The sequence below is a fragment of the Globicephala melas genome, chromosome 15 (genome assembly GCF_963455315.2).
Source record: "Globicephala melas chromosome 15, mGloMel1.2, whole genome shotgun sequence".
NCBI classification, from domain to species: domain Eukaryota; kingdom Metazoa; phylum Chordata; class Mammalia; order Artiodactyla; family Delphinidae; genus Globicephala; species Globicephala melas.
Genome location: NC_083328.1, coordinates 21,965,923 through 21,993,813, shown reverse-complemented (window position 1 = coordinate 21,993,813; position 27,891 = coordinate 21,965,923). Strand labels below are relative to the sequence as shown.

Sequence of the window (27,891 nt, the reverse complement as noted above, 5' to 3'; positions counted from 1 at the left end):
GGACGCGGAATAGGAGGAGGGCGGGTAGGGAAAGAGTGGCAGTTTGCGTCACGACGTACGCAAAGACGTACGAAGCCGTCGCCAAGTAAGGGCAAAGACCTAGCGACGCGGAGGGAGAGGTAGGAGGAGATGGACTGGACCAATTTTTGGCTGGGATGGGGGGAGAGAGGAGAACTAAAGGGAGAAAAGGAAAATAAGGAAAGGATGAACTTGGATATATTGTGGCTGTACGGCGGAGCGTGGTCTAGAGTTTGAAGTTTAAGGAAGGCTCGAGCCTACCCTCGACCTGGGATGATGCTCCCACAGAGGTCCGTCCGGTGGTTTGGTACGGCCTGGCCCACCGGACCTGCCAGAGCTCAGTCGGCCGCAGCTCAGCTGGGCTCCCGGCGCCGCCTCCTCCCAGTCTGCGGTAGGCTGCCGGGCTTCTGTGGGTGGGGGAAGGCTGGACTGATGCAGCGTGAGTGTAGAGAATGGAGACGCTGACTCCTGGCGCGGGAGACTGGGGGAAGGGGTTGGCTCCCCAGGGGCAGGGATGGGGTGGGGTGGGCGGGGTGCGACGTTGCTAGGAGACGAGCCTGTGTGACCTCCCCCCCGCCCCCCCAGCCTCGCGAGGGCGGCTCGGTGTCACCGCCGCTGGTCTCGGCAACTTGCTAAGGGAAGCGGCTCGAGGACCAGGAAGGGGAGCCCTGGTTTAGGAACGCTGAAATGCTGGTTTGGGGCCCATCTGAGACTTCTCAATCCTTTGGATTCCCGAATGTAAATGGGAGATTAGTAGGGGCAAATCCGGGGGCGAGAGGCGTCCAGCTGAGGAAGGTTGACACAGACGAGTCCCCTACACGATAGTGAGATTTTCTAAGATAATGAGAACCAGCTTCTTAAATCCCTCGGTCCGCCAAAGGCGTTGCTCCGTGACTTTTTATTCGAGTCCGGGAGAAAGTTAAAAAGTAAATCAGTAAGATATCAGCAAGTGAGAAATGCCCCAAAGGTAGTAGTATCAGGTGAAGTGGTAGAAGATGGGGGGAGGGCCACTCTAAATCGGATAAGTCTGTTCAGAGGAGGCCGGGTTTACAGAAATCCGAGAAAAGAGGGAAGCTAGGGAATGAGCTTTCTAGGTGGAGAAATGAACCAACGGGAAGGGATCTGAGGAAGGAAATGGCGAGAAGGCCATGTGCTTGCAGTAGAAAGGAAAGAGCCAGAGCCAGAGTGGTCTGTGATGGAGAAGTGGCAGGGCCTGATCAAGCATAGCCTTTTAGCTCAAGGTGAGGGTTTAGCTGTTTTTTAAATGGAGGGTTTTAAGAAGGAGTGACCAGATCTGATTTACATTTTTAGAAAATCATTCTTGGCTACTGGATAGAGAAGGGTAGACGTAGTCAGACCTGCTAGGAGGCTGTTGCAGTAGGGCCAAGGGGGAGGTGACAGTAGTGTTGTATTCACGGTGGAAATGGAGAGAATTAAATTTGAAATGTACTCGGAAAGTCGAGCTTGCAGGACTTGCTGCCAAATTGGATGTGAAGTGTATGGGAAAGGAAGGAACCAAGGATGACTCCGCAGAGAAAATAGTTTGGAAGGCACTACTATTATTTTGAACATACTAGTTTTGATAAGTCTATTAATGGTCCAAGTAAAGATGTTGAGAAGTTAAATATACAAGTCAAGGGAAAACTGAGAGAGAATAAATGTAGCAGTTTATTCCTGGATCACCTAAGAAGAGGGTGCAGATAAAGAGGAAGGCCTCTCAACTCCTTGGGCCTCTTTACATGTAGAGATGATCCAGAGAAGGAAAAACCAGCAGAGGAGACTCTTCACACACACAAAGCCTCCAAGCTAGAAGGAGGCCCCGTAATATCCTTGAATAATGGGACCCACCCTCATAATCATCAAGACTCATCCTCAGAGGCCTGGCTCAGATCTCTTTCCTCCTTTCCTCTGCCAGCTGTCAGTGCTTTTGGACTCCTGCTTAGGTGATTTGTGTTCATTACAGCAAACCTTACTTTGCTTATTAATTGTTTATAGGTCTGACTACCCTGTGAACTATTTCTTCTTTGTTCCCTGCTGACTCCTATTTCAGAGCCTTGCCCATGAACCCAACATATAGGAACACTGTGTCCATAATGTATCAACCATGGACTTCAACAGCTTCTGACAAAGGGGCATTTGTCCCTGCTGTGGCTGCCACCTCCACCACGAGATATGGTTGATTTCATAAACTCTAGAAAGGGTATCAGAAGAATAATCAGAAGGCCTGGGTTTCAGTCTTGCATCTCTACTGACCAACAGAATGGTCTTGAATAAGACCCTTTTCTTTGAGTTTAGGGGTCGGCCTAGATTACAGATTACAAACTGGCAAGACAGATATTGCCTACAAATGTAGTTTGGCCCACAGATTGATTGAAATTATTTTTTAAAATTTACTTGCCAAATTTAAAAATCTGATTTTCGGCTTCATTTGAAAAATGAGACAATCTGGCAACACCAACTTGAGGTTCCTACAGAGCAACAGTCAGCTGGAGCCAATGAAATTCTTCTCCCTTCTTCTACCAGCCTAACCCCGTGGGCATTTGATTTGCAATTTTTTGGTCTAGAGCTCTGCTGGCCATATGTAGCCACAAGCTACATGTAGCTATTTAAATTTAAATGAAATAAAATTTTAAATGCAGTTCCTCAGATGTACTAACCGTATTTCAGGTGCCCAGTGCCAGTGGCTACCCTGTTGGACAGCGAAGATATAGAATATTTCCATCATTGAAGAACATTCTGTTGGTCATTGTTGGACTGGAGAAACTCGAAGGTACTCTGGTTGCTAATCATTCTGCTCACTAAAGATGGACAGTCAGTGCTCCTACTCTAAAGGAACTTTGTCTAGTAAAGAGCTCCCGTGCTTCTGCAGGTGGGGAAAGTTGCTTATTCAATAGGTGGAGGGTACTTGGAAACTGTCGTGAAGGCGGAGACCCCCGGTGCAGGGTGAGGGTTATATATCAGGTGGTTGGATCAAGGGTTAGGTGTATCTAATGTTATAACCAGAGCCCTTTTGTCTGTTTCTTAATCCAGTTTCTTAGGAAATTATCACAAAGAAGGGGTTTGAATGTTTTAATTTAAATGTTTTGTGTTCTCTTGACTTCCCTAGTTCCTATGAAGGGTTCACATCCTGAGTAGTTACGAACGAATGACTGGGGTTGATCTTCAAGCATTGACCAAGTTTTCACCCATTGCCAGCACATACACACAACACTCCAAACACACACCTCCTACTTCTGGTAACTTGTTCTCACTGCCTCTTATTGACCCTTCCCTTGTCTTTGTCTCTTAAAATATGATGATAAGGAAACAGTTGCTTCCATTTCTTTTGAACTGAGAGACTGAAACTTGGTTTCCATTTGGAGTTTCTATCCCTGAGGGGGCAAATTGCTGTACATCTCTTGGATACAAGAGCCTGATTGGAGTTCCCCTTACAAGTGTGATCTTGTCTGTGCTCCTGTGCTGATATATTGAGGATGAATATATGTGCTTTACATGATCTTATTTGGGATAGTTTAGAAATCTTTCAGACATAAATATTTTTGGTTTTTCCCTGTCTTCTGAAGATTTCCCATGTTACGGGGCCTAACCTAATTTATTTTCCTTTAGATAAAAATATGATATACCCTTTCCTCCCTAACCCGTATCTCTGACATACCATATTGTCAATTTCTGTGTAAAAAGATGCTGTTTCAGAGAATAGCCGCCGTATGATTAAGTACACCACACAAGCATATCCTGAGATATACAAAACAGTGTGTGGCATTACACTTCCCCTTTTGGATTCTAGTAACCAAAAACTGAATCCAGGTCAGGAAACAAGTCCATGGGGCGTGTGTGGGGTGGGGAGATGGGGGCACTTGGTTTAGCTTCAATTTAGGTAAGATGATACTGTATAGGATATGGGAATACATCAGAAAGTAAGGAAGGATAACGGATCTAGGAGAAAAGTGCACCGAAGGATAAGCAAGGAGTAAGAGATAAAGGAAGAAAAATAGGAAGGGAAGCTTGCTCATGCCCTTGGTGTTGGCACCTGCATTGTATTTCCAGTAAGAAGTCTGCTCTGTGGTCTGAAGATAAGCGATGCCTCGGGCAGGGTTATTTACTCATACTGAAGAACAATAGCTCTTTACTGTGCAGGGATTATTAATGATCAGAGGGAAACAGCTTTAGGAAAATCCATTACTGCCACAAAGCGATAATTTCACCAGCAGGCAGCAAAGTTTAGCAGAGATAAAAGAGGCCTCACTGTTCCTCCTTTATTTCTTCCTTTTCAGGTAACATTTGCCTTTGTTAACTTCCAATGCTAAGTGATTTACATGGATTATTATGAACAATCCGTAAAACAACTCTTTGAAGAAGGTTCTGTTGTTCCCCATTTTAAGAAGCCGAGGCTCAGGAAGATTAATATCTTGCCTGATGTGGTGAAGTCAGGATTCAAACCCAGATCATTCCAGAGCCCATTAGTTCATTGTTTGTATTATATCTCCTGTCCTTTACATCTGTGGAAAAATTTTGAATGCCTAAAATCAAGGTAGTCATTCTCTATTCTGCTATCTGGGGCAAGAAAATCTGTTTGCTTTGACATTATAAGAATGCTTCAGTTCCCTGGAGGTTTTCCAAATGACAAAAGCTTTAAATTATCATTTTTTAGGTTGGTTTTGAACCCTCATCACTTGGTTGCAATGGACCTTATTCCCCCAAAGGATTGTTTTTAAGAAAAAAAATATCAAAAACTCATTTTTCTATATGTTTGATTCTAAGCTTCCTGGAAATATAGTATATCATTTCAGTCCTGTGGACAAACCCTAAGTGGCCTTAAGAGAACTTAAGAGCGAGGGTTATGTAACAGCTGTGTATACTGCCCTAGATGGAAGTGAGAAGACTGCCTCGCTAAATAACACTTAATCTTCAATTCTCACCCTGACACCCACAGTGCCACTCTTGAAAACATCATTGTGAGGGTTAATTAGTAATTTTTAATGCTCTAGGGTCTTCTGTTGCGAAACCTGATGCAAATACCACTGCATATATCTCAGGATGAGAATGGTAATTACTGGTGATTATTCTGTGTGGGTAAATTTTTTCTTCTAACAAATGTATTTCAAGCTCCAACTCTGGGCCAGGCCTAGGAGTGTAATGGATGAGACAGGGTCCCAACCTGCTTCTCTCTCTCCCTCCCAAAACACACACAGTGGAGGAAGAACCATAAGTCAACAGAAAATTACAGTAGAGTAGAATGAACATTATGATAGGGGTATACACCAGAGCAGGGACGCTGACCCAGTGTGAAGAAGGCACCCCGTGAAAAGTGATGAAAGCCAAAGGATGAGAGTCAGCAGTTAAGCAAAAAAAGAATATTTCAGTTGTATAGGTTGGGGCCTTCCATTTGGCAAAAAGAAGGAGTCCCAGATCTAAGAAGATAGGGCAGCAGGACACGGGATAGGTCACCACTGGTACACGGTGAACACATACGATGGATTTCACTGGGTGAGTTTCATTATCACCCTCCCCCAAAATCATAAAGTAGTTGGGAGAGAAATTTGACTACATTATATTCATTGGTTATGATTTTATAAATTTACACCTAAGGACAGATCTTGAAAGAATGGAGTCGCCTTCCACCTGGGGTTTGAAAGTCAGTTAATTTCCCTTGCCTTTTCTGTCCCTTGTTTGTACTGCAACACTTTTTCTTCAGTAGAAGGCAAAGCCTCATGGGAGTGCAACATTTGGAATTTTGACATTCCTGAGACCAGAGTCATACTTCTATAAATTTCATCTGAGGAAAGGGAATTTTCATCTCTGCTTTTAAACTTCTAAGTGTTCATGCAGTGATGCTCTTTCCAAAGGTGAAAGAAACTGTTCCAAAGGGGGGGAAAAGGGTGAAGTGGATAAAGCCCCTAGTCCTGGCAAATCTTCCTGTAGGTCTCCTGCAAAACTAGATCTAGACATGCCAAGTATATAGACCCTTTCACTGTATTTTCCTTCTCCACAGCAAGTGGAAGAGTGAGTGGGTGGTGCTTTTTTTTTTTTTTCTCCCTAGGAAATTGATCACTGCCTGTTTGGAGTCCCCATTACTGACTCCAAAATAAAAACAGGGAAAAGCTTTCAGTCAGGGAAATAATCATTCAGCTTTTTTGGCTCTTAATCCCAGTTCTCCTGTCAGTTAAGTAGCATTAGGCAAGACTCTTCACCATCTGCAAGACTGGTAGAATCACAAGTACTTATGATACAGTTTGAAATCCAGCATGTTTTTAAAAATGTAAATCAGACCATGATACTCTTACTTGCTTAAAACCTACCAATGTCTTCCTTTTGCTCTTAGACTACAAATCAAACTCCTTTCCAAGGCCTACTCTCTCAGCCTGTGCTGGATCCTGTTCACCTGTGGTCCCACTTCCCCCATAGGCTCTCAACTGTATTAACACTGAGGTTGGTTCCCACCTCATAGCCTTTGTTCCTGCTGTTCTTTCTTCCTGCATCACCTTCCCCTGAACTCTTCCCATTAATAGGTTCCTGAACACCATTCAAGACTCAGCTCAAACATCACTGACCACCCAAAATAAAATAACCCCCACCTCTGCTCATTCATATCATATTACTGTTTCATTCCTTGAGAGCACATATAACCAAAATTATACAAAAATATATACAAAAATTTTTCTTGTATATCATCTGCCTCTGCCACTAGGATATAAGCTCTAGGAGGACAGGGACCATGGCTGCATGTTTATCACTGTATGCCTAGCCTGGCACATGGGCACTGAATAAATGTTGGATGGATGGATAGATGCTTGGGAGTAAAGAGTTAAGACCTGCAGGGTAGTAGCACTGTAATGAGTGCTGGTATCTCTTATGTGATGTCAGCTCCTTTGGAGTGTCAGGGACAGGGTTGCCGCAGGGAACAGAAGAGCACAGCAGTCCAGTTAAGTGCACAGCCTCCTCTAAAGGTGCTGGTGTGTAACATCATTACTGAGGAAGGACAGTTGCAGGGGAGGGGCAGATGGTATATGGAAAACCTTATAAAAGGGTAATTGCAATTCAATCAGGGTGCAGAAAGATTGGTCTTTTGCTCTTTGTAGGAAGGGAATAGAATTTAGTTCCCATTGTCACAACTGGCTAAGCTCTTTAAAGCAATCAGCAGACATTCAACCACATTTACTGAGATTGAGCAGCCTATTTAGTGATTAAAAGTTGGGGCTCTGACTCCACACTATCTGGTTTTGAATCCTGGCTCCACCTCTTCCTCGCCACGTGATCTTGCTCAAGTTACTTAACCTCTTTTGGCATCAGGTACCTCCTTTGTAAAACAGGATAATGTAGTATTTACCTTATAGAACTGTGCCGATTATGGGAGTTAATATATGTATGTAAAGTACCTAGGAAGCCTAGCACAGAGGAAGTGCAAGATAAATGTAGCTGTTACTGTTATTATTATCATTCTTATCCTTATTATTATTCCTTTAATGAGCAAAATGCGGTCCCTGCCCTCCAGGAATTCAGAGACTCTGGGAAGAAAAAGACAGTGAAACTGCAAAAGAACAATAGCTGGATGTGATAGAAGCAGAGAAAAAGGTGCTCCAGAAAAGCCTGAGAATAAACTGGTGTCTACAAGTTGAGGTGGCCAGCAGAAGACAGGCATTCTAAGTGAAAGTTTCAGCAGAACAAACACCACAGCAGGGTGCCTTATAGCTACAGTTCCCAGACTCAGGTTTTTGGGGACTCCACATCACAATTTCTGCTATTATTTACCTATGTTGTTTTGTTTTGTTTTGTTTTGTTTTTTGGCCACACTGCGCATCATGCCGGATCTTACCCCGACCAGGGATTGAACCCCGTGCCCCTGCAGTGGGAGCGCAGCCTTAAGCACTGGACACCAGGGAAGTCCTACCTATGTTTTAAACCAGCTTAAAAGTTTCCGTAATATGTTTAAAGGTAGCTCTATATCACTACAAAATAGAAATCACTTTAAATCATGTGTTTGTTGGGCTATTAAAACACATTAAGGGAATCACACTAAGAAAATAAATATTTTCTTGTACATCAAAAATTACCTCCCCAACCAGTCTTTGGGACACTTGCTTTAAGGGAAACTTCTGTCTATGACCTGAAGCCAAAATGGACTAGCAGCAATATTTGTCAGCCCTTTTTTAATGGTAGGCTGCACATGGTAGGCGCTTGGTAATGATTTTATCCTGGCACTGTGTTTATGCATGAAATACGATTTGAAGAAAAGAGCCCAGTTTCCAGTCACAATTCCTCCCAGGCACACTTCCTATCTCTTATCTTTCCTTATTCTGGGATTTGAGGGTTAAGGAAGTGAAAAGCAGAATTTGAAGAAATCTCAGTCTCAGAATAAAAGTTAGAAAACCTTAACTGTAAAAACTCTATAAGAACTGACTTCACAGGCAGTTGAGACTGAAGTTCAGTTGTGGTCCTCTAAACAATTTCATATTCCTGATGTCGACCATGGGAGAATCCCAGCAGACGCCACTGCATCAGGTCAACCCCTGAGACTAGGGAAGAAGAAGAAGGGCTGACTCGACCTTTCATCAATAGTGAGAGGTCATTGATAGTTTTAGAGGAATAAATGTTGGTTTCAAGCCATCATACCATAGGGAGGAAGACTCTCAGGCAAAAGTCACGTTTCCTAAACAAGTTGCTTCCTGGGAATAAAGATATAAACCAAAAAGAAGAGAGCTTCGTGACATTTTTTAAATTTATATGGCTGATTTTGTTTCTAGAATCACAAGCTTTGTAACAACCACTTGCGAATAGTACATAATGGAGAACACAGCTTTAGACTGTGGAAATCTTTTGGACTGAAACACAGTCCGGGCCACCTGATGTTGGAGAGGAAGACATCATTTATTTCCCTTTCAGGATTAGTTTTCAAAACACTTAAACGTTAAAGGGCTTTGAAAATGGTCTTATTAAATACCAATTGTTAGTTCTGCTTGTTACCTTAAATACCATACTTGCAGGACGTGTGTATCAGCTTATGGTACGTGATCAGTTATAGTTTGAAGCTGTGGTTCAGACAGTGGTAAAAACAAAGAAATGAAAGTCAGACTTTGGAGAAGGCTGCTGCTGTTTTAATATGCCATACTGCCTTCACTTTCCTTAAGTGTCATGCAGTCAAGGAAGTTGCATCTGTTAATGACAGGGAAGTGAAGCAGTCATTAATAGAGGTTAGTCGAAGACTCTGTTCCTCACAGGAACTGACTCATGTATTTTCACATGAAACCATGGAGTTTTAGGGAGAGCCAGAAACTCAGAAACCTGTTTCCTTACCAGGAAGAACATCATCAATTCATCCGAGTTTTCATTACAGTTATAGCCATAATGCATGATGATCTCTTCTGGTTTGTATGAATTCCTTTCAAGCATTTTTTCCTGTGAGGTATAATGGATATCAGAATGGATATCAGGTATGTCCTTTTAACTTTTGAATTGGGTGAAGTAGTGATTTCAAGCTTTTCATCCAATGGTTAAGCCTTGGTTCATTCCTCATTGCTTAAGAAAGGTCACCAGGGTCAGGATAAGTAAGAGGTGCAATCATACTCAAAAGAGACATTCTCTCTAAGGTGAAGTCCTTGCAATTACTTAGAATTTCTAGATAAACACAGCTCCTTCCAGCTCCCATCTGCTTTCTTTAGCTGCCTAAATTCTCATAAGCTCAGGACCACTCTAAAGCATGCAGTCTCCATGTATTACCCCTGCCCCTTGGGTTGGAAATGGGTCTGTTCTCAAAGGGCAATGAGCAGCCTACTTCTCAACAGATGACCTGTTTGAGGAAAGCCCAGGACTCATAATGAGGTGTCCCAGTGCCTGGTCCTGCTACTCACTTGCTAAATCTGTCTTCCTTGTCTTCCCAGCCTGGTAATTTGTTAAGGGCAGTACAGTATTCACTCTCCTAAATTTGACTAATCACAATCCTCTAGTAGTGGGATTTTTTTTCATATCTTCTCTGAATTTCCTTTTTTTTAAATCAAGGTATACTTGATTTACAACATTATATTAGTTTCAGGTGTACAACATAATAGATATATATCACATCTTCTTTATCCATTCATATGTTGATGGACGCTTAGGTTGCTTCCCTATCTTGTCTGTTGTAAATAATGCTGCTATGAACACTGGGTGCACTTATCTTTTTGAATTAGTGTTTTTTTTCAGATATGTACCCCAGGAGTGGAATTGCTAGATCATATGGTAATTCTATTTTTAGTTTTTTGAGGAACCTCCATACTGTTTTCCATAGTAGCTGCACCAAGTTGCATTCCCACCAACAGTTCCCTTTTCTCCACACCTCGCCAACATTTGTTATTTATGTTCTTTTTGATGATAGCCATCTGACAGGTGTGAGGTGATATGATGGTTTTGATTTGCATCTCTCTGATGATTAGCGATGTTGAGCATCTTTTCATGTGACTGTTGGCCATCTCTGTGCCTTCTTTGGAAAAATGTCTATTCAGGTCTTCTGCCCATTTTTTAATCAGGTTGTTTTTTTGATGTTTAGTTATATGAGCTGTTTATATATTTTGCATGTTACCCCCTTATTGGTCATATCATTTGCAAACATTTTCTCCGATTCAGTAGGTTGTCTTTTCATTTTGTCAATGGTGTTCTTTTCTGTGAAAAAGCTTATTAGTTTACTTAGGTCCCATTTGTTTAGTTTTGCTTTTGTTTCCTTTGTCTTAGAAGACAAGTCAAAAAAAACTTGCTACGATTTATGTCAAAGACTGTTCTGCCTATGATTTCTCCTAAGAGTGTTATGGTTTTCAGTTCTATATTTAGGTCTTTAATCCATTTTGAGTTTATTTTTATAAATGATATATGATGCTATTTTGATAACTGTAGCTTGGTAGTATAGTCTAAAGTCAAGGAGCATGAAGCCTCCAGCTCTGTTCTTTCTGAAGATGCTTTGGTTATTCAGAGTCTTTTGTGTTTCCATACAAATTTTAAAATTATTTGTTCTAGTTCTGTGAAAAATGCCATTGGTATTTTGACAGGGATTGCACTGAATCTGTAGATTGCCTTGGGTGGTATGGTCATTTTAACAATGTTAATTCTTCCAATCCAAGAACATGGTATATCTTTTCATCTGTTTGCATCCTCTTCAGTTTCTTTCATCAGTGCCTTATAGTTTTCTGAGTACAGGTCTTTTACCTCCTTGGTAGGTTTATTCTGAGATAGTTTATTCTTTTTGATATGATGCTAAATAGGACTGTTTCCTTGATTTCTCTTTCTGATAGTTTGTTGTTAGTATAGACAAGTGCAACAGATTTCTATATATTAATTTTGTATCCCACAACACTACTGAACTTATTGATGAGCTCCAGTAGTTTTCTGGTGGCATCTTTAGAATTTTTTATGTATGGTTTCATGCCATCTGCACACAGTGACAGTTGTACTTCTTCCTTTCCAATTTGGATTCCTTTTATTTCTTTTGCTTCTCTGATTGCTGTGGCTAGGACTTCCAAAACTAGGTTGAATTAAAAAAATTGGTGAAAGTGGGCTGCTTTCTGCTTTTCATCACTGAGTATGTTACCTGTGGGTTTGTCATATATGACCCTTATTATTTTGAGGGATGTCCCCTCTATGCTCACTTTCTGGGGAGTTTTTATCATAAATGGATGTTGAATTTTATTTTATTTTTTTCACTTTTTTTGGCCATGCCATGCAGCATGCAGGATGTTAGTTCCCTGACCAGGGATCGAACCCATGCCCCCTGCAGTGGAAGCATGGAGTCTTAACCACTGGACCACGAGGGAAGTCCCAAATGCATGTTGAATTTTGTCAAAAGCTTTTTCTGCATCTATTGAGATGATCCTGTGATTTTTAATTTTTAATTTGTTGACATGGTGTATCACATTGACTGATTTGCAGATATTGAAATCCCACTTAGTCATGGTGTATGATCCTTTTGGTGTCTTGTTGGATTCGGTTTGCTAATAATTTGTTGAGGATTTTTGCATCTACGTTCATCAGTGACATTGGCCTGTAATTATCTTTTTTTGTGATATCTTTGTCTGTTTCTGATATCAGGGTGATGCTGGCCTCATAGAATAAGTTCAGAAGTGTTCCTTCCTGTGGAATTTTTTGGAATAGTTTGAGAAGGATAGGTGTTAACTCTTCTGTAAATGTTTGGTAGATTTCACCTGTGAAGCCCTCTGGTCCTGGATTTTTGTTTACTGGGAATTTTTAAATTACTGATTCAATTTCATTACTGGTAATTGGCCTGTTCATACTTTTTCTTTTTTTGAATTTTATTTATCTTTTTTATACAGCAGGTTCTTATTAGTTATCCATTTTATACGTATTAGTGTATAGATGTCAATCCCAATCTCCCAATTCATCCCACCACCACCACCCTCCTCTGCCGCTTTCGCCCCTTGGTGTCCACGTTTGTTCTCTACATATGTGTTTCTATTTCTGCCTTGCAAACTGGTTCATCTGTACTATTTTTCTGGATTCCACATATATGCGTTAATATACAACATTTGTTTTTCTTTTTCTGACTTACTTCACTCAATATCACAGTCTCTGGGTCCATCCACATCTCTACAAATGACCCAGTTTTGTTCCTTTTTATGGCTGAGTAATATTCCATTGTATATATGTATGACATCTTCTTTATCCATTTGTCTGTCGATGGACATTTGGGTTGCTTCCATGACCTGGCTATTGTAAATAGGGCTGCAGTGAACATTGGAGTGCATGTGTCTTTTTGAATTATGGTTTTCTCTGGGTATATGCCCAGTAGTGGGATTGTTGGGTCATATGGTAATTCTATTTTTAGTGGGGTTTTTTTTGAAGAAACTACAATTATTTTTACTGAAAAATGTGAAAGTGAAATATTATATTTATTGCCTTATTTTTTTAACATCTTTATTGGAGTATAATTGCTTTACAATGTTGTGTTAGTTTCTGTTGTACAACACAGTGAATCAGCTATACGTATCCCCATATCCCCTCCCTCTTGTGTCTCCCTCCCACCCTCCCTATCCCACCCCTCTAGGTGGTCACAAAGCACCAAGCTGATCTTCCTGTACTATGCAGCTGCTTCCCACTAGCTATTTTACATTTGGTAGTGTATATATGTCAGTGCCACCCTCTCACTTCGTCCCAGCTTACCCTTCCCCCTCCCTGTGTCCTCAAGTCCATTCTCTACGTCTGCATCTTTATTCCTGTCCTGCCCCTATGTTCTTCAGAACCTTTTTTTTTTTTTTAGATTCCATATATATATATGTTAGCATACGGTATTTGTTTTTCTCTTTCTAACTTACTTCACTCTGTATGACAGACTCTAGGTCCATCCACCTCACTACAGATAATTCAATTTTGTTTCTTTTTATAGCCGAGTAATATTCCATTGTGTATATGTGCCATATCCATTCATCTGTCAATGGACACTTAGGTTCTTCCATGTCCTGGCTATTGTAAATAGTGCTGCAGTGAACATTGTGGTGCATGACTCTTTTTGAATTATGGTTTTCTCAAGGTATATGCCCAGTAGTGGGATTGCTGGGTCATATGGTAATTCTATTTTTAGTTTTCTAAGGAACCTCCATACTGCTCTCCATAGTGGCTGTATCAATTTACATTCCCACCAACAGTTCAAGAGGGTTCCCTTTTCTCCACATCCTCTGCAGCATTTGTTGTTTGTAGATTTTCTGATGATGCCCATTCTAACCAGTGTGAGGTGATACCTCATTGTAGTTTTGATTTGCATTTCCCTAATAATTAGCGATGTTCAGCAGCTTTTCATGTGCCTCTTGACTATCTGTATGTCTTCTTTGGAGAAATGTCTGTTTAGGTCTTCTGCCCATTTTTTGATTGGGTTATTTGCATTTTTAATATTGAGCTGCATGAGCTGTTTATATATTTTGGAGATTAATCCTTTGCAAATATTTTCTCCCATCCTGAGGGTTGTCTTTTTGTATTGTTTATAGTTTCCTTTGCTGTGCAAAAGCTTTTAAGTTTCATTAGGTCCCATTTGTTTATTTTTGGTTTTGTTCTCATTACTGTAGGAGGTGGGTCAAAAAAGATCTTGCCGTGATTTATGTCAGAGTGTTCTGACTGTTTTCCTCTAAGAGTTTTTAGCGTCTGGTCTTATATTTAACTCTTTAATCCATTTTGAGTTTATTTTTGTGTGTGGTGTTAGGGACTGTTCTAATTTCATTCTTTTACATGTAGCCATCCAGTTTTCCCAACACCACTTATTGAAGAGACTGTCTTCTCTCCATTGTATATCCTTGCCTCCTTCATCATAGATTAGTTTACCACAGGTGCGTGGGTTTATCTCTGGGCTTTCTATCCTGTTCCTGTTCTATATTTCTGTTTTTGTGCCAGTACCATATTGTCTCAATGACAGTAGCTTTGTAGTATAGTCTGAAGTCAGGGAGTCTGATTCCTACAACTCTGTTTTTTTCCCTTAAGATTCCTTTGTCTATTCAGGGTCTTTTGTGTCTCCACACAAATTTTAAGATTTTTTGTTCTAGTTCTGTAAAAAATGCCACTGGTAATTTCATAGGGATTGCATTGAAATCCTAGATTGCTTTGGGTAGCATATTCATTTTCTCAATATTGATTCTTCCAGTCCAAGAACATGGTATATCTCTTCATCTGTTTGTGTCATCTTTGATTTCTTTCATCAATGTCTTATAGTTTCCTGAATACAGGTCTTTTGCCTCCTTAGGTAGGTTTATTCCTAGGTATTTTATTCTTTTTGTTGCAATGGTTAATGGGATTGTTTTCTTAATTTCTCTTTCTGATTTTTCATTGTTAGTGTATAGGAATGCAAGAGATTTCTGTGCATTAAGTTTGTATGCTGCAACTTTACCAAATTCATTGATTAGCTCTAGAAGTTTTCTGGTGGCATCTTTAAGATTATATATGTATAGTATCATGTCATCTGCAAACAGTGACAGTTTTACTTCTTTACCAATTCATATTCCTTTTATTTCTTTTTCTTCTCTTATTGCCATGGCTGGGACTTCCAAAACTATGTTGAATAATAGTGTACATCCTTGACTTGTTTCCGATCTTAGAGGAAATGCTTTCAGTTTATCACCATTGAGAATGATGGTTGCTGTGGGTTTGTCATATACGGCCTTTATTATGTTGAGATAGGTTCCCTCTGTGCCCACTTTCTGGAGACTTTTATCATGAATCGGTGTTGAATTTTGTCAAATGCTTTTTCTGCATCTATTGAGATGATCATATGGTTTTTATTCTTCAATTTGTTAATATGGTGTATCACATTGATGGATTTGCATGTATTGAAGAATCCTTGCATCCCTGGGATAAATCCCACTTGATCATGGTGTATGATCCTTTTTTTTTTTTTTTTTTTTTTTGCGGTACGTGGGCCTCTCACCGTTGTGGCCTCTTCCGTTGCGGAGCACAGGCTCCGGACGCGCAGGCTCAGCGGCCACGGCTCACGGGCCCAGCTTCTCCGGGGCATGTGGGATCCTCCCAGACTGGGGCACGAACCCGTGTCCCCTGCATCGGCAGGCGGACTCTCAATCACTGTGCCACCAGGGAAGCCCCTATGATCCTTTTAATCATTGTTGCATTCAGTTTGCTAGCATTTTGTTGAGGATATTTGCATCTATATTCATCAGTGATATTGGTGTGTAATTTTCTTTTTTTGTAGTATCTTTGACTGGTTTTGGTCTCGGGGTGATGGTGGCCTTGTAGAATGAGTTTGGGAGTGTTCCTTCCTCTGCAGTTTTTTGGAAGAGTTTGAGAAGGATGGGTGTGAGGTCTTCTCTAAATGTTTGATAAAATTCACCTGTGAAGCCATCTGGTCCTGGACTTTTGTTTGTTCGGAGATTTTTAATCACAGTTTCAATTTCATTACTTGTGATTGGTCTGTTCATTTTTCCTACTTTTTCCTGGTTCGGTCTTGGAAGGTATACCTTTCTAAGAATTTGTCCATTTCTTCCAGGTTGTCCACTTTATTTGCATAGAGTTGCTTGTAGTACTCTCTTATGATGCTTTGTATTTCTGTAGTGTCCATTGTAACTTCTCCTTTTTCATTTCTAATGTTATTGATTTGAGTCCTCTCCCTCATTTTCTTGATGAGTCTGGCTAAAGGTTTATCAATTTTGTGTTTTTTCTCAGAGAACCAGCTTTTAGTTGTATTGATCTTTGCTGTTGTTTTCTTTGCTTCTATTTCATTTATTTCTGCTCTGATCTTTACAATTTCTTTCCTTCCACTAACTTTGGGTTTTGTTTGTTTTACTTTCTCTGGTTCCTTTAGGTGTAAGGTTAGATTGTTTATTTGAGATTTTTCTTGTTTCTTGAGGTAGGATTGTACTGCTATAAACTTTCCTCTTAGAACGGCTTTTGTTGCATCCCGTAAGTTTTGGATCATTGTGTTTCGTTGTCATTTGTTTCTAGGCATTGTTTTGATTTCCTCTATGATTTCTTCAGTGATCTCCTGGTTATTTAATAATGTATTGTTTAGCCTCCACGTGTTTGTGTTTTTTACGTTTTATTTCCCTGTAATTTATTTCTAATCTCATAGCATTGTGGTTGGAAAAGATGCTTGATATGATTTCAGTTTTCTTAAATTTACCAAGACTTGATTTGTGACCCAAAATGTGATCTATCCTGGAGAATGTTCCATGTGCACTTGAGAAGAAAATGTTATCTGCTGTTTTTGGATGGAATGTCCTATAAGTATCAATTAAATCTATCTGGTCTATTGTGTCATTTAAAGCTTCTGTTTCCTTATTAATTTTCTGTCTGGATGATCTGTCCATTGGTGTAAGTGAGGTGTTAAAGCCCCCCACTATTGTGTTACTGTCGATTTCCTCTTTTATGGCTGTTAACACTCGTATTGAGGTGCTCCAATGTTGGGTGCGTGTGTATCTATAATTGTTTTATCTTCTTCTTGGATTGATCCCTTGATCATTATGTAGTGTCCTTCCTTGTCTCTTGTAAGACTCTTTATTTTAAAGTCTACTTTGTCTGATATGAGTATTGCTACTCCAGCTTTCTTTTGATTTCCATTTGCATGGAATGTCTTTTTCCACCCCCTCACTTTCAGTCTGTATGTGTCCCTAGGTCTGAAGTGGGTCACTTATAGACAGCATATATATGGATCTTCTTTTTGTACCCAATCAGTGAGCCTGTGTCTTTTTTTTTTTTTTTTTGCGGTACGCAGGCCTCTCACCGTTGTGGCCTCTCCCGTTGCGGAGCAGAGGCTCTGGACACACAGGCTCAGCGGCCATGGCTCACGGGCCCAGCCGCTCCATGGCATGTGGGATCTTCCCGGACCGGGGCATGAACCCGTGTCCCCTGCATTGGCAGGCGGACTTTCAACCACAGTGCCACCAGGGAATCCCTAGCCTGTGTCTTTTTGTTGGAGCATTTAATCCATTCACATGTAAGGTAAATATTGATATGTATGTTCCTATTACCACTTTCTTAATTGTTTTAGGTTTTTTTTTGTAGGTCCTTTTCTTCCCTTGTGTTTCCCACTTAGAGAAGTTCCTTTAGCATTTGTTGTAGAGCTGGTTTGGTGGTGCTGAATTCTCTTAGCTTTTGCTTGTCTGTAAAGCTTTTGATTTCTCCATTGAATCTGAATGAGATCCTTGCCAGTAGAGTAATCTTGGTTGTATGTTCTTCCCTTTCATCACTTTAAATATATCGTGCCACTCCCTTCTGGCTTGTAGAGTTTCGTCTGAGTAATCAGCTGTTAACTTTATGGGAGTTCCCTTGTATGTTGTCATTTTTCCCTTGTTTTAATAATTTTTCTTTAATTTTTGTCTATTTGATTACTACATGTCTCGGCATGTTTCTCCTTGGGTTTATCCTGCCTGGGACTCTCTGCACTTCCTGGACTTGGGTGGCTATTTCCTTTCCCATGTTAGGGAAGTTTTCAACTATAATCTCTTCAAATATTTCCTCGGGTCCTTTCCCTCTCTCTTTTCCTTCTGGGACCTCTATAATGCTAATGTTAGTGTGTTTAATGTTGTCCCAGAGGTCTCTTATGCTGTCTTCAGTTCTTTTAATTCTTTTTTCTTTATTCTGTTCTGCGGCAGTGAATTCCACCATTCTGTCTTCCAGGTCACTTATCCGTTCTTCTGCCTCAGCTGTTCTGCTATTGATTCCTTCTAGTCTATTTTTTTAAATTTTTATTATTGTAATGTTCATCTCTGTTTGTTTGTTCTTTAATTCTTCTAGGTCTTTGTTAAACATTTCCTGCATCTTCTGGATCTCTGCCTCTATTCTGTTTCCGAGGTCCTGGATCATCTTCACTATCATTATTCTGAATTCTTTTTCTGGAAGGTTGCCTATCTCCACTTCATTTAGCTGTTTTTCTGGGGTTTTATCTTATTCCTTCATCTGGTATATAGTCCTCTGCCTTTTCATTTTGTCTGTCTTTCTGAGAATGTGGTTTACATCCTCCAGGCTGCAGGATTGCAGATCTTCTTGCTTCTGGTGGATGAGGCTATCTAAGAGGCTTGTGCAACCTTCCTGATGGGAGGGACTAGTGGTGGGTACAGCTGGGTGTTGCTCTGGTGGGCAGAGCTCAGTAAAACTTTAATCCGCTTGTCTGCTGATGGGTGGGGCTGAGTTCCCTCCCTGTTGGTTGTTTGGCCTGAGGAGACCCAGCACTGGAGCCTACAGGCTCTTTGATGGGGCTAATGGTGGACTCTGGGAGGGCTCACGCCAAGGAGTACTTCCCAGAACTTCCGCTGCTAATGTTCTTGTCCTTGGGGTGAGCCACAGCTGTCCCCCACCTCTGCAGGAGACCCTCCAACACAAGCAGGTAGGTCTGGTTCAGTCTCCTATTGGGTCACTGCTCCTTTCCCCAGGTCCTGATGCTGACACTACATTGTGTGTGCCCTCCAAGAGTGGAGTCTCTTTTTCCCCCAGTCCTGTTGAAGTCCTGCAGTCAAATCCTGGAGGGGCCACAAGATCTTCAGTCATCAGAGAGATTTTCAGTTGTACTTATTATACAGTTCTTATGTGGACAAGGAAGTAGACCAACAATTTTGAGAAATATTTTCGACAAGGTTATGATGAACTAAAAAACAGTTTGCAACCTGACAAACTCTGGGTGGAATTGAGCCTGCAGATTCATTTTATGTTTGGTACTCACATTTTCAAAAATAAGGAATTACTGTCTTTTTTGAAGTTTCATATTTTAAAAATCTCGACTGCCACCTATTGTTAAGCTATCAGGAAATCTGGCACCCTTAGGCCCTCAATTCTACATGACAGCAGCTGGCTGGGGCAGAGTAGCAACTGTCCCCTTTCAAGGGGGTACATCTTCTCTAGTTGGCCACTGTCCCCACCCAGCCGGTTTTCCTCATTTTGTTACCTGCCAGGCTCCAGAGGCACTTGAGTTTGCAATCCCTGCATTAAACTCAAGTTCACACTTAACTAGAAAATTCAGTTACTCAAAATGTGGCTTCTCCTATGCACTCAGGTTAGTGATGTAATTTTACCAGAATATACACTAAAAGCATCATTCCTAAGATATTCTGGCAAAGAATATACTGGTTTAAAGAACACTAAATGTGCATTTTGGTTTTGTCATGGTCATGAAAGTGGCCATCATGGCAAACAGCAAGGTTGAGCAACCTTTAACCATGGGATGACGTACAAGGCCATCTCGGAGACGCTGGTATTCATAATAATACCGTTCTGGCAACACTAGCAAACAGATCTGTTCAGAAAGAGCAGTTATTTCTAGACTAATTAAAGAGCTTGATTTTTAAAAATGTACAGCTGCCTCCCTGCCTACTGTCAAATTGAATTTTTATGCAAATTTTTCCTCTTCTATTTTGGTGGGTCGGAAGATGACAACGGCAACACGACAAGAAGTTCTTGGCCTCTACCGCAGAATTTTCAGGCTTGCGAGGAAATGGCAGGCTGCATCAGGGCAGATGGAAGACACCATTAGAGAGAAACAGTACATATTAAATGAAGCCAGAACACTGTTTCAGAAAAACAAAAATGTAAGTAGGTTCTAGCTGGAGATTGCAAGGAGGAGAGCAATTTCTTGTGGTGCTTGTTCATTTCTTCTCTGTCCTAAAGTTGAGAGGACTGAGCAGCACAAGTCAGAGTGATGGCGTGTGGAGCAGGAAGGGGCAGAGGCACAGCCTAGCTGGCTTGCCCAACCCGGGCTTCTCTCTTCGCTCTTGGCAGGTCTCAGTCCAGCGGGTAAGTGGCTCAGCATCTTCAGAAGAGGAAGTCCATGAGCCAGGTGACCTGAGTCAGGCCAGTGAGAATTTCCAGGGTAGGATAGGTTCCTCACACGCTGTGCCTGTTGTCAGCCACTCCCACAGGAGGTGCGCAGTTAAATTTGGGTTTTTTTTTTCAATTCATAAGCTATTCAGAGCCTCCAAGTATAAACCCATTCAGAGGGAAGAGAATAGGTTTAAGATGGGGTTCCCTTCATGACTTGGCTTTGAACTCAAGCCTCTTTGGCTAGCAGAGAGACTTTGCTCTTTGGGACCTCAAAATTGGGTAAAATAGTGCCTCCATTTGCTAGTTGAACCCAGACACCAGGGAGCCAAAAACCATTCCAAGAGGCTTGACTCGACAAACCATAAAGCATCTACCTGTCAGCTCCTTAGGAAGACTGCCTGGCCCTAAGCATGGAAGGAGGCTTTCAGCTCCTGACTTTTCTTGCCTCTTTCTCATTGATCTCATGGATTCAGCACTGTCACTGTTCACTTCGTGAAACTTCCTGACAATTTACTCTCTTTACTTTTCCCTCTCTGACCCCATCTCCGTCCCCTTTTCTGCCCTGTCTTCTTCACACACACTCCTACCAGCTGTAAGCATCCTCTGAAGGTCAGCCCTCTGCACTGAGAGGCCCAGGCACCATGGTTCCAGATCCCATATCTTGACCTGTCATCAGCCACCTGCAGGAACTCACCACAAGCATAGTAGCCCAAAGCAGAACTCATCTTTCCACAAGAACACCTCCCCTTCCCAGCTTTCCCATTTCTGTCATAGCTCCTGCCACTATTTTGTGACCCATTGCTCTCATTCTTTCATTCAGCAAGTAGCTGAGTGTCTACCATGTTCCAAACACCAGACTAGACATCAGGGATATAACTGAGCAAAACCGAGACAGGGTCCCTGAAAGATGTTTCAGAGTTAGATAGAAATGTAAAATTACAATTGGGGTAGTGCTACACAAGAAACCGTCTCGATCTACAATATCCTTCCCTTCTCATAATCCCTGAAGTCTCCCTGCTTTTAATACCAACCCGCTTGTGAACTTTTTCTGCTCTTACCATAGACCATGCATACCACATCAGAGTGTATGTACCCCCCAAGGTCCTGAAATAGTCCTTTGAGGAATAGAAGTAAAATATTGTAAGTGCTGTTTCTATTTATTTTTATCGCTCTTTTAAAAATGTCTATTATATATATATTTATAATGGAATTATTAATATATTTAATAAACTTATAAATACACATATGGGGCTCAGAAATTTTTTTTTTTTTGGCCACACTGTGTGGCTCGTGGGATCTTAGTTCCCTGACCAGGGATTGAACCCAGGCCACAGCAGTGAAAGTGCCAAGTCCTAACCACTGGCCCACCAGGGAATTCTCAGGGCTCAGAAATTTTTTATTGAAAGAAGTATATGATCAAAAATTTTGCAGACCACTGAGCTATACCTACTCCTAATTAGTTGGTGATATTCTCTTTTTTTTTTCTTGTTTGTTTCATTTATGTTGGTATGGGCTCCTTAACCAGATTGTCGGTTCCTTGAGCACATAGACAGTTTCTTATCCTTTTCTAGTATATCTCATGGGCCCTGCCTTGTGGTTGTCACTAAATTACTGAGCATTTACAAATACTTTGATTCAGTTGATCTTCTCCAGGAAGTCTTCCTCAAGTTCTCTGCCCTCACCCGACCCCATGATGGCCAGCTACTCTGCTATATAGGAATCTAGATAGCAGTCTGTAGCAGTCATTGCCCTTGTTGATTATATACCATTGTGTCAGAGTTGTTCTGCCAAGGTAATATCCTTGATAGTTGAAGGCAGGGACCATGACCTCACAGTGTCTAGTCTGGTGCTGGGGATATCATAGTAGTATGTGCCCAGTAAACCTTTGCAGGTTCACTCACCTAACTACTGCCCAAGACCCTTTGGGTTTTCAGTTAAGGCAATAATAATCCTTCATTTGCCCCTGCTTGAATTGGCCCAATGTGGTGTGAGCCAGAGGGAGGTGGTGTATTTGCCAGTGGTGAAGCCCGCGTGCCTAGAGCCTGTGCGCCGCAACAAGAGAAGCCACCACGATGAGAAGCCTGCATGCCTGAACGAAGAGTGGCCGCTGCTTGCCGCAACTAGAGAAAGCCCGTGTGCAGCAACGGAGACCCAACACAGCCAAAAATAAAATAAATAAATTTATAAAATACTGGGACTTCCCTGGTGGCGCAGTGGTTGAGAGTCCACCTGCTGATGCAGGGGACACGGGTTCGTGCCCTGGTCCGGGAGGATCCCACATGCCGCGGAGCGGCTAGGCCCGTGAGCCATGGCCGCTGAGCCTGCGCGTCCGGAGCCTGTGCTCCGCAACGGGAGAGGCCACAACAGTGAGAGGCCCGCGTACCACAAATAAATAAATAAATAAAATAAAATAAAATACATACTTGTTTTACCATGTATTAGAAAGAAAACAGTACCAGATAATTTTGCAAGTACTGTGCTTAGAGAGTCCATTTAAAGAAAAAGTTTAATATTAGTATAGGTAGTTGTGGATATGGCAGAATCATGCAGGCAGCCTCTGAATGACTGATTTGGAAAACTCTAACCCAACTTGTTCAAATGGACAGCTGGAGCCCCATGAGCCCTCAGCCCCCTTAACCACATCTTTATTAGGGGCTTCTTTCTTCCTAATCCCTCACGTAGACATAAGAGACATAAGTAGTCTCTTGTAACCTCACTTGCTATAAGTGCTTAATAATAACCCAAAGGTATCTCATTAATTGGTCTAAATCCTAATGAGCAAATGAGAACATGGAAATCTACTCCCAAGGTGGACATCAGAGCAATAGCTTCTGAGAAATACAGAGGTCAGAAAGCTGAGCCTCTGTCCCAAGGGACTCAGCTGTGGTTCTTTCTATGTGTTGCAGTTTCTGGAACTTTACTCCAAGAGGTACCATAGGACAGAATGCCCTTGGAATTTCCAAGCCACGATGGCCCACACTTCACTGTGGGTGTCATCTGGGGCTGATGCAATCCCAGCTCTGCTTTGAGGCCCAGTTACAAACTCTTAGCAGAGGCATGTGTTGACTCATTTTCCTTCCTCGGAATGAAACGGTTTCTCCCCTTCTCCTACCTGGCTTTCTGTTTTTCAGAATGAACTTTTCATTCCTTTACTTGAAATTGGACTACCACAATTTAACTGTTTTGAAATTTCAAATGTCATTTCTTTTCCTCGCTAATGAGCAAGACAGTTTACAGTTCAAAATAGGAGGTGGATCATTCTCCAATATCTTACTCGGGGTTTCTAGACAGCACTTGCTGATAATTGGGTTACTTGAAAGTAACTTGATCAACAAGGGGAGGATATGAAGAAGCACTGTTGTTCATTGTTGGTGGGAATGTAATTTATGGATTGCTCTTAGGAATGTAAATTGGTACAGCCTCTTAGAGGGTAATTTGAATCTACAGGGAATATCTGTGAGAATTAAAAAAGCATGAACCCTTTAACCTAGCAGTTCTCTCTCTAGGAAATGATCTTTCAAATATATTTGCATGTGAGCCAAAAAAATTTTTAGAGGGATCCACTGTTTATAATGGCAAAAGATTGGAAATAACCTAAATGTCCATCAGTAGAAGATTGGTTAAATTATACTACAGCCTTATGTTGGAATTTTGTGCAGCTGTTAAAAAGAATGGGGCAGCTCTGTATGTGTATATACAGAAGGAGCCTCAAGTTGTTAGTGAAAAGGCAAGGTTCAGAACTTTCATTTTTATAAGAAGAAATGCTAAGTTTACAGAGGTATACTTATATATGCATAGAATATCCCTGGAAGAACAAACAAGAAACTTCTGATAATTGTTGTCTCTGAGAAGGGGAACTGGGAGACAGGAAGAAGAGGGAGACTTTATTTTACATTATATCCTTTTGTATTATTTGAATTATTTTTACCATGTGCTTGTATTATCTACCTCAATAATTTTTAAAAGTTAAATCCATGGGAAATTTTATGCTAAATTGCTTTTGATTTTTTAAATTACCAATATTTAATTTAGTGGCTAATGAACTGAAAAAAGTTTAAGAAAATGTGTACCTATACTTTATGTAGCATTGGAAAGATGCTAACAATCTCACCTATTTTTTCCCTTTTAATAGCTTACAGACACAGACCTGATTAAACAGTGTATAGATGAGTGCACAGCCAGGATTGAAATTGGACTACATTACCAGATTCCTTATCCAAGGCCAGTAAGTGTGACTCCAGTTAACATGTAGTGTGTACTTATCCTTGTCAACCCAGTTATTTCCAAGAATGTGTACCAAGAGGGCTAGTGTTTGCTGAGAAGTCTAGAGCTACTGCAGCAGGCATGTTGGAAATAAGCTACCCTTGCGTGGCCACCAGCCCATCACAACAGACTAAAATGTCAATGAATGCCTGATTTCTCCTACTTGAACAACTTTCCCTTATGTGGAAGGGAAAGCCAGCTCACATTTACATAGCTTTCTCTTCTGACTTTCACCTTTTTTATGGAAATATTTTTATTTTCCTTATTGTAAAACACAGGTTTATTGTTAATGAAAGAATAAAAGTCAAATATTAAAGGAATGCATAAGGTAGAAAGTGAAAAGTGTCAAAAATTCTCACCCTGTGGAAGTGACCGCTATAACTGTTGAGTTGGACCATATGAAATTGCCAATATTCTACTCTTGACCTACAAAAACAGCAATTTTATATTGTATTTGCTCAGCCTAACAGTTTGGTAATATATCCTTTTAGTCTTTTTTTCTATACTCACGTACGTACATTTTCTTAAAGTATATGGGACCCTAGGCCTACTGTTTATCGCCTATTTATTTTACTTCCTCTCTTTTGGATATCTTTTAAAATGGATGCATTGTATCCTATTGTAAGAATATGCCATAATTTAACCAGCACCCACCCTTTCACTAGACATTTATGTTGGTCCCAGTTTTCCACTATGCAAAGAACATCTTTGTGTATACACTTTTTTCCTCACCTTCTTTGGACTCTCATCTCACTGTGTGATCTGTGGTTTTTTGCTCCATGCAGGAAATATGGCAAAGAAGAGCACAAGCTTTGGAATCATACAGATCTGGGTTCAAATCCTGGTTCTATCACTTAGTGTATAATCTTGAGCAAGTTATTTAACCTGAACCTCCATTTTCTCATCTGTGAATATTAGAATAATAATTCTCTATGAGATTACATTGAGGATTAATGTGTATAAGGACTATAAGGAATCATGAGTCAGTATAGAGTTAGCACTTAGCAGAGAGCATGGTACTTAGTAAATCTTCAGTGAATATAAGCTGCTGCAATGAATATAATTCTTAATATTATTATTATTATTCAGATTCATCTACCTCCTATGGGCCTTACCCCACTACGAGGCCGGGGACTTCGAAGCCAGGATAAATTGAGGAAATTTGCCAAACCAGTATATCTCAAGTCTCACGATGAAGTTTCCTAACCCAGAAAAAAAGTTTTTTTCTGAGAATGATGAGCCAACTAGGTCTTAAATGTAAACCAGACAACAAAGCTCTTCTTGATTGGGAGCAAAAATCCAAATATCTTCTTAAAACCTTCAAAATACTGGTACTCACCCCATGGCGTGTGCTCAAACATCACTACAGTTTGTCAGGATCTTGCTGCCTGAGTGGACAGCACTAACCCTAGAGGTCATGGACCTTATATCCTCACTGAAGCATCATCTGGAAACAAGACTAAGGCCTGTGGGCAGAAGACTGAAAGGTGACAAAGCTCTTCAAGGGAATGCCGGTCACCACACGTGCCAGCTGATATGAAGAAATTAGCCAGTTGCTGGAAGTTCTCATGGCTACTATAAAACTATATACCACCCCTCAGAATATTTTTAGGCTTTTTTTTTCAAGTTATAGATTTGCTTAAAAGTGGGTTTTTTGTGTGTGCTTTGTTGTCTTCTGACACTTCCAATTTCCACATAAACAACTCCCCTTAAAAAGCGCATCATTGGATCAATCGTGGTTTTTCACTGAAATTTTATATGAGACCCATCTCTGCCCCAGACATACACATACACAGAAGTTCATGTCTTAGGTAAATGCATATGTTTAGTTTATCTTAAAGCCTATAATTACTTTGGATACACTTAGGATCTGAAAGGCTCACTAGAAACTCATACTGCATTCGTTATGAGAATTTTACATTAACATAATTAGGAAGTACAAGAGCTAAGCTGGCTTTCAAATTATATCCAGACTGAAATGGGACAAGTAGAGATCAAAACGTAAAGGACTTACACCCCTGCATGTGTGGATACAGGTGAGATGTCAGTGTCCTTCCCTCTTACCTCCAAAGGGGCTGGGTAATCACCAATAAAGAAAAATCTCTAGTGATTTTGGTCTCTCTCTGCTGTTTTCCAGAATGGCCTTGTGATCCTCAAAAGCAGCAGCTGATAACTTCCTGCCCATACCTAGATTTAGGATTCACACAGATTCTCTAATTTAAAATATGTATATTTCAATTTCAAAGCCCGTTCCTGTGAGCAGGAACATACCTTTTCATGCTCAGGATAAGTAAGTATTACAGGGTTTGGCAGTGACATGGAGAGCAAATATCTTACTGTGTCAGTAGAGATATAGCATGTACATATTTAACACAAATGCAGCTATAGGCCTTTGATGGAGAGAGAGAAATGTACATGTGCTGGCAGGCATGTCGGCCCCTCCATGGCCATTCGGTGAGCACATACCCCAGCCTCGCTTCAATTAGGAGACATCAGTCTGCTATTCCATCCGTCACTCTCCTATCTGATCTCATTGTGGAAGCATTTCCCTACCAAGAGGTGGTTCTGATGTTTAAAGGTAAGTATTTCTAAAGCAATATAAGGCCTGTGAACTCAAGCCAACTGCTTTATCTGGTGGTCAATGAAACACTGACCTGTTCTTACATTGGAGGAAAAACTGGCTGTGCTGAACTGAGTGAAACATGACTTGCTGGCTCCATCACTGTCCCTTTCTAAGTAATTCAAGGCGATTTTGAATATGCAATTTTTGTTTTACGCTGTAGGGGTTAGAAACCATCCTTCCTACCCAGACTCTTCCAAAATGGAAGTCCATCTAATGCTAGCTAACCTCTAAGTACCTTCTGTGTGCCAGGAATCTTCCCTAAATGTGAATTTTATATGCCTAGCCTCCTTCGCAAAGATGCATATTCTATTACACAGAAACATAATTTCCTGCCAAACTTTCCATGAAACCTATTTGTTTATAATTTTTTCTTTTCATTTTCTCTCCAACCCTATAAAATCTCCTTCTTTGGTCTTTTAAAGGTATCCCCTACATCCCCTCTTTCAATGAAGTTTTCTTCCAATGCTGACAAGGACTGAAAACTATTTACTCAACAGCTAGATTTTTAAAGAGCAAGGACTAGCTTGGCGACAAGGTTTGTCTGATGTCATCTGCTGAGGTATTTATAGGCAGGGCCTACAGCTTCTCACGGAGCTGATCTCTGGCCATCTCTGCCCCAGGGCCCCAGCCTCTAATTCACCAGGACTCCTGAAGAACCTACTGCTCTCTCCTGGGGGTGAGGGGGAGAGACATTAATTAACACATGGACCCCAACAGAAAATGACCTTAAATTTAGGGGAATCTTTTGAATTGAGGGAAATTTTTTAAGT

At 40.9% G+C, this 27,891-nt stretch overlaps 1 protein-coding gene across 8 annotated transcripts; it reads left to right on the top strand.

Annotated features, from left to right (window-relative positions):
- Window positions 1-7: 7 nt before the first annotated feature.
- LYRM1 (LYR motif containing 1) lies at window positions 8-26,217 on the top strand. Of its 8 annotated transcripts, none has more exons than XM_030871432.2 (6): window positions 126-409; window positions 2,686-2,788; window positions 18,788-18,808; window positions 19,845-20,003; window positions 24,368-24,460; window positions 25,588-26,217. In XM_030871432.2, the coding sequence occupies exons 4-6, from the start codon at window positions 19,845-19,847 to the stop codon at window positions 25,702-25,704; spliced, it is 369 nt and encodes a 122-aa protein (XP_030727292.1). In that variant the 5' UTR covers window positions 126-409; window positions 2,686-2,788; window positions 18,788-18,808; the 3' UTR covers window positions 25,705-26,217. The 8 variants fall into 8 exon arrangements, with proteins under 8 accessions (XP_060141595.1, XP_060141593.1, XP_030727292.1 ...); XM_060285611.1 differs by lacking the exon at window positions 18,788-18,808 and adding an exon at window positions 7,841-7,950; XM_060285610.1 differs by lacking the exons at window positions 126-409; window positions 18,788-18,808 and adding an exon at window positions 68-119.
- Window positions 26,218-27,891: the final 1,674 nt, after the last annotated feature.

Bases quoted from the DNA above. Each gene is read 5' to 3' on its own strand.
- LYRM1 (XM_060285612.1), top strand. From the start codon at position 19,845: ATGACAACGGCAACACGACAAGAAGTTCTTGGCCTCTACCGCAGAATT. The intron at 20,004-24,367 runs GTAAGTAGGTTC...CCCTTTTAATAG, and splicing joins TGTTTCAGAAAAACAAAAAT to CTTACAGACACAGACCTGAT. The intron at 24,461-25,587 runs GTAAGTGTGACT...ATTATTATTCAG, and splicing joins AGATTCCTTATCCAAGGCCA to ATTCATCTACCTCCTATGGG.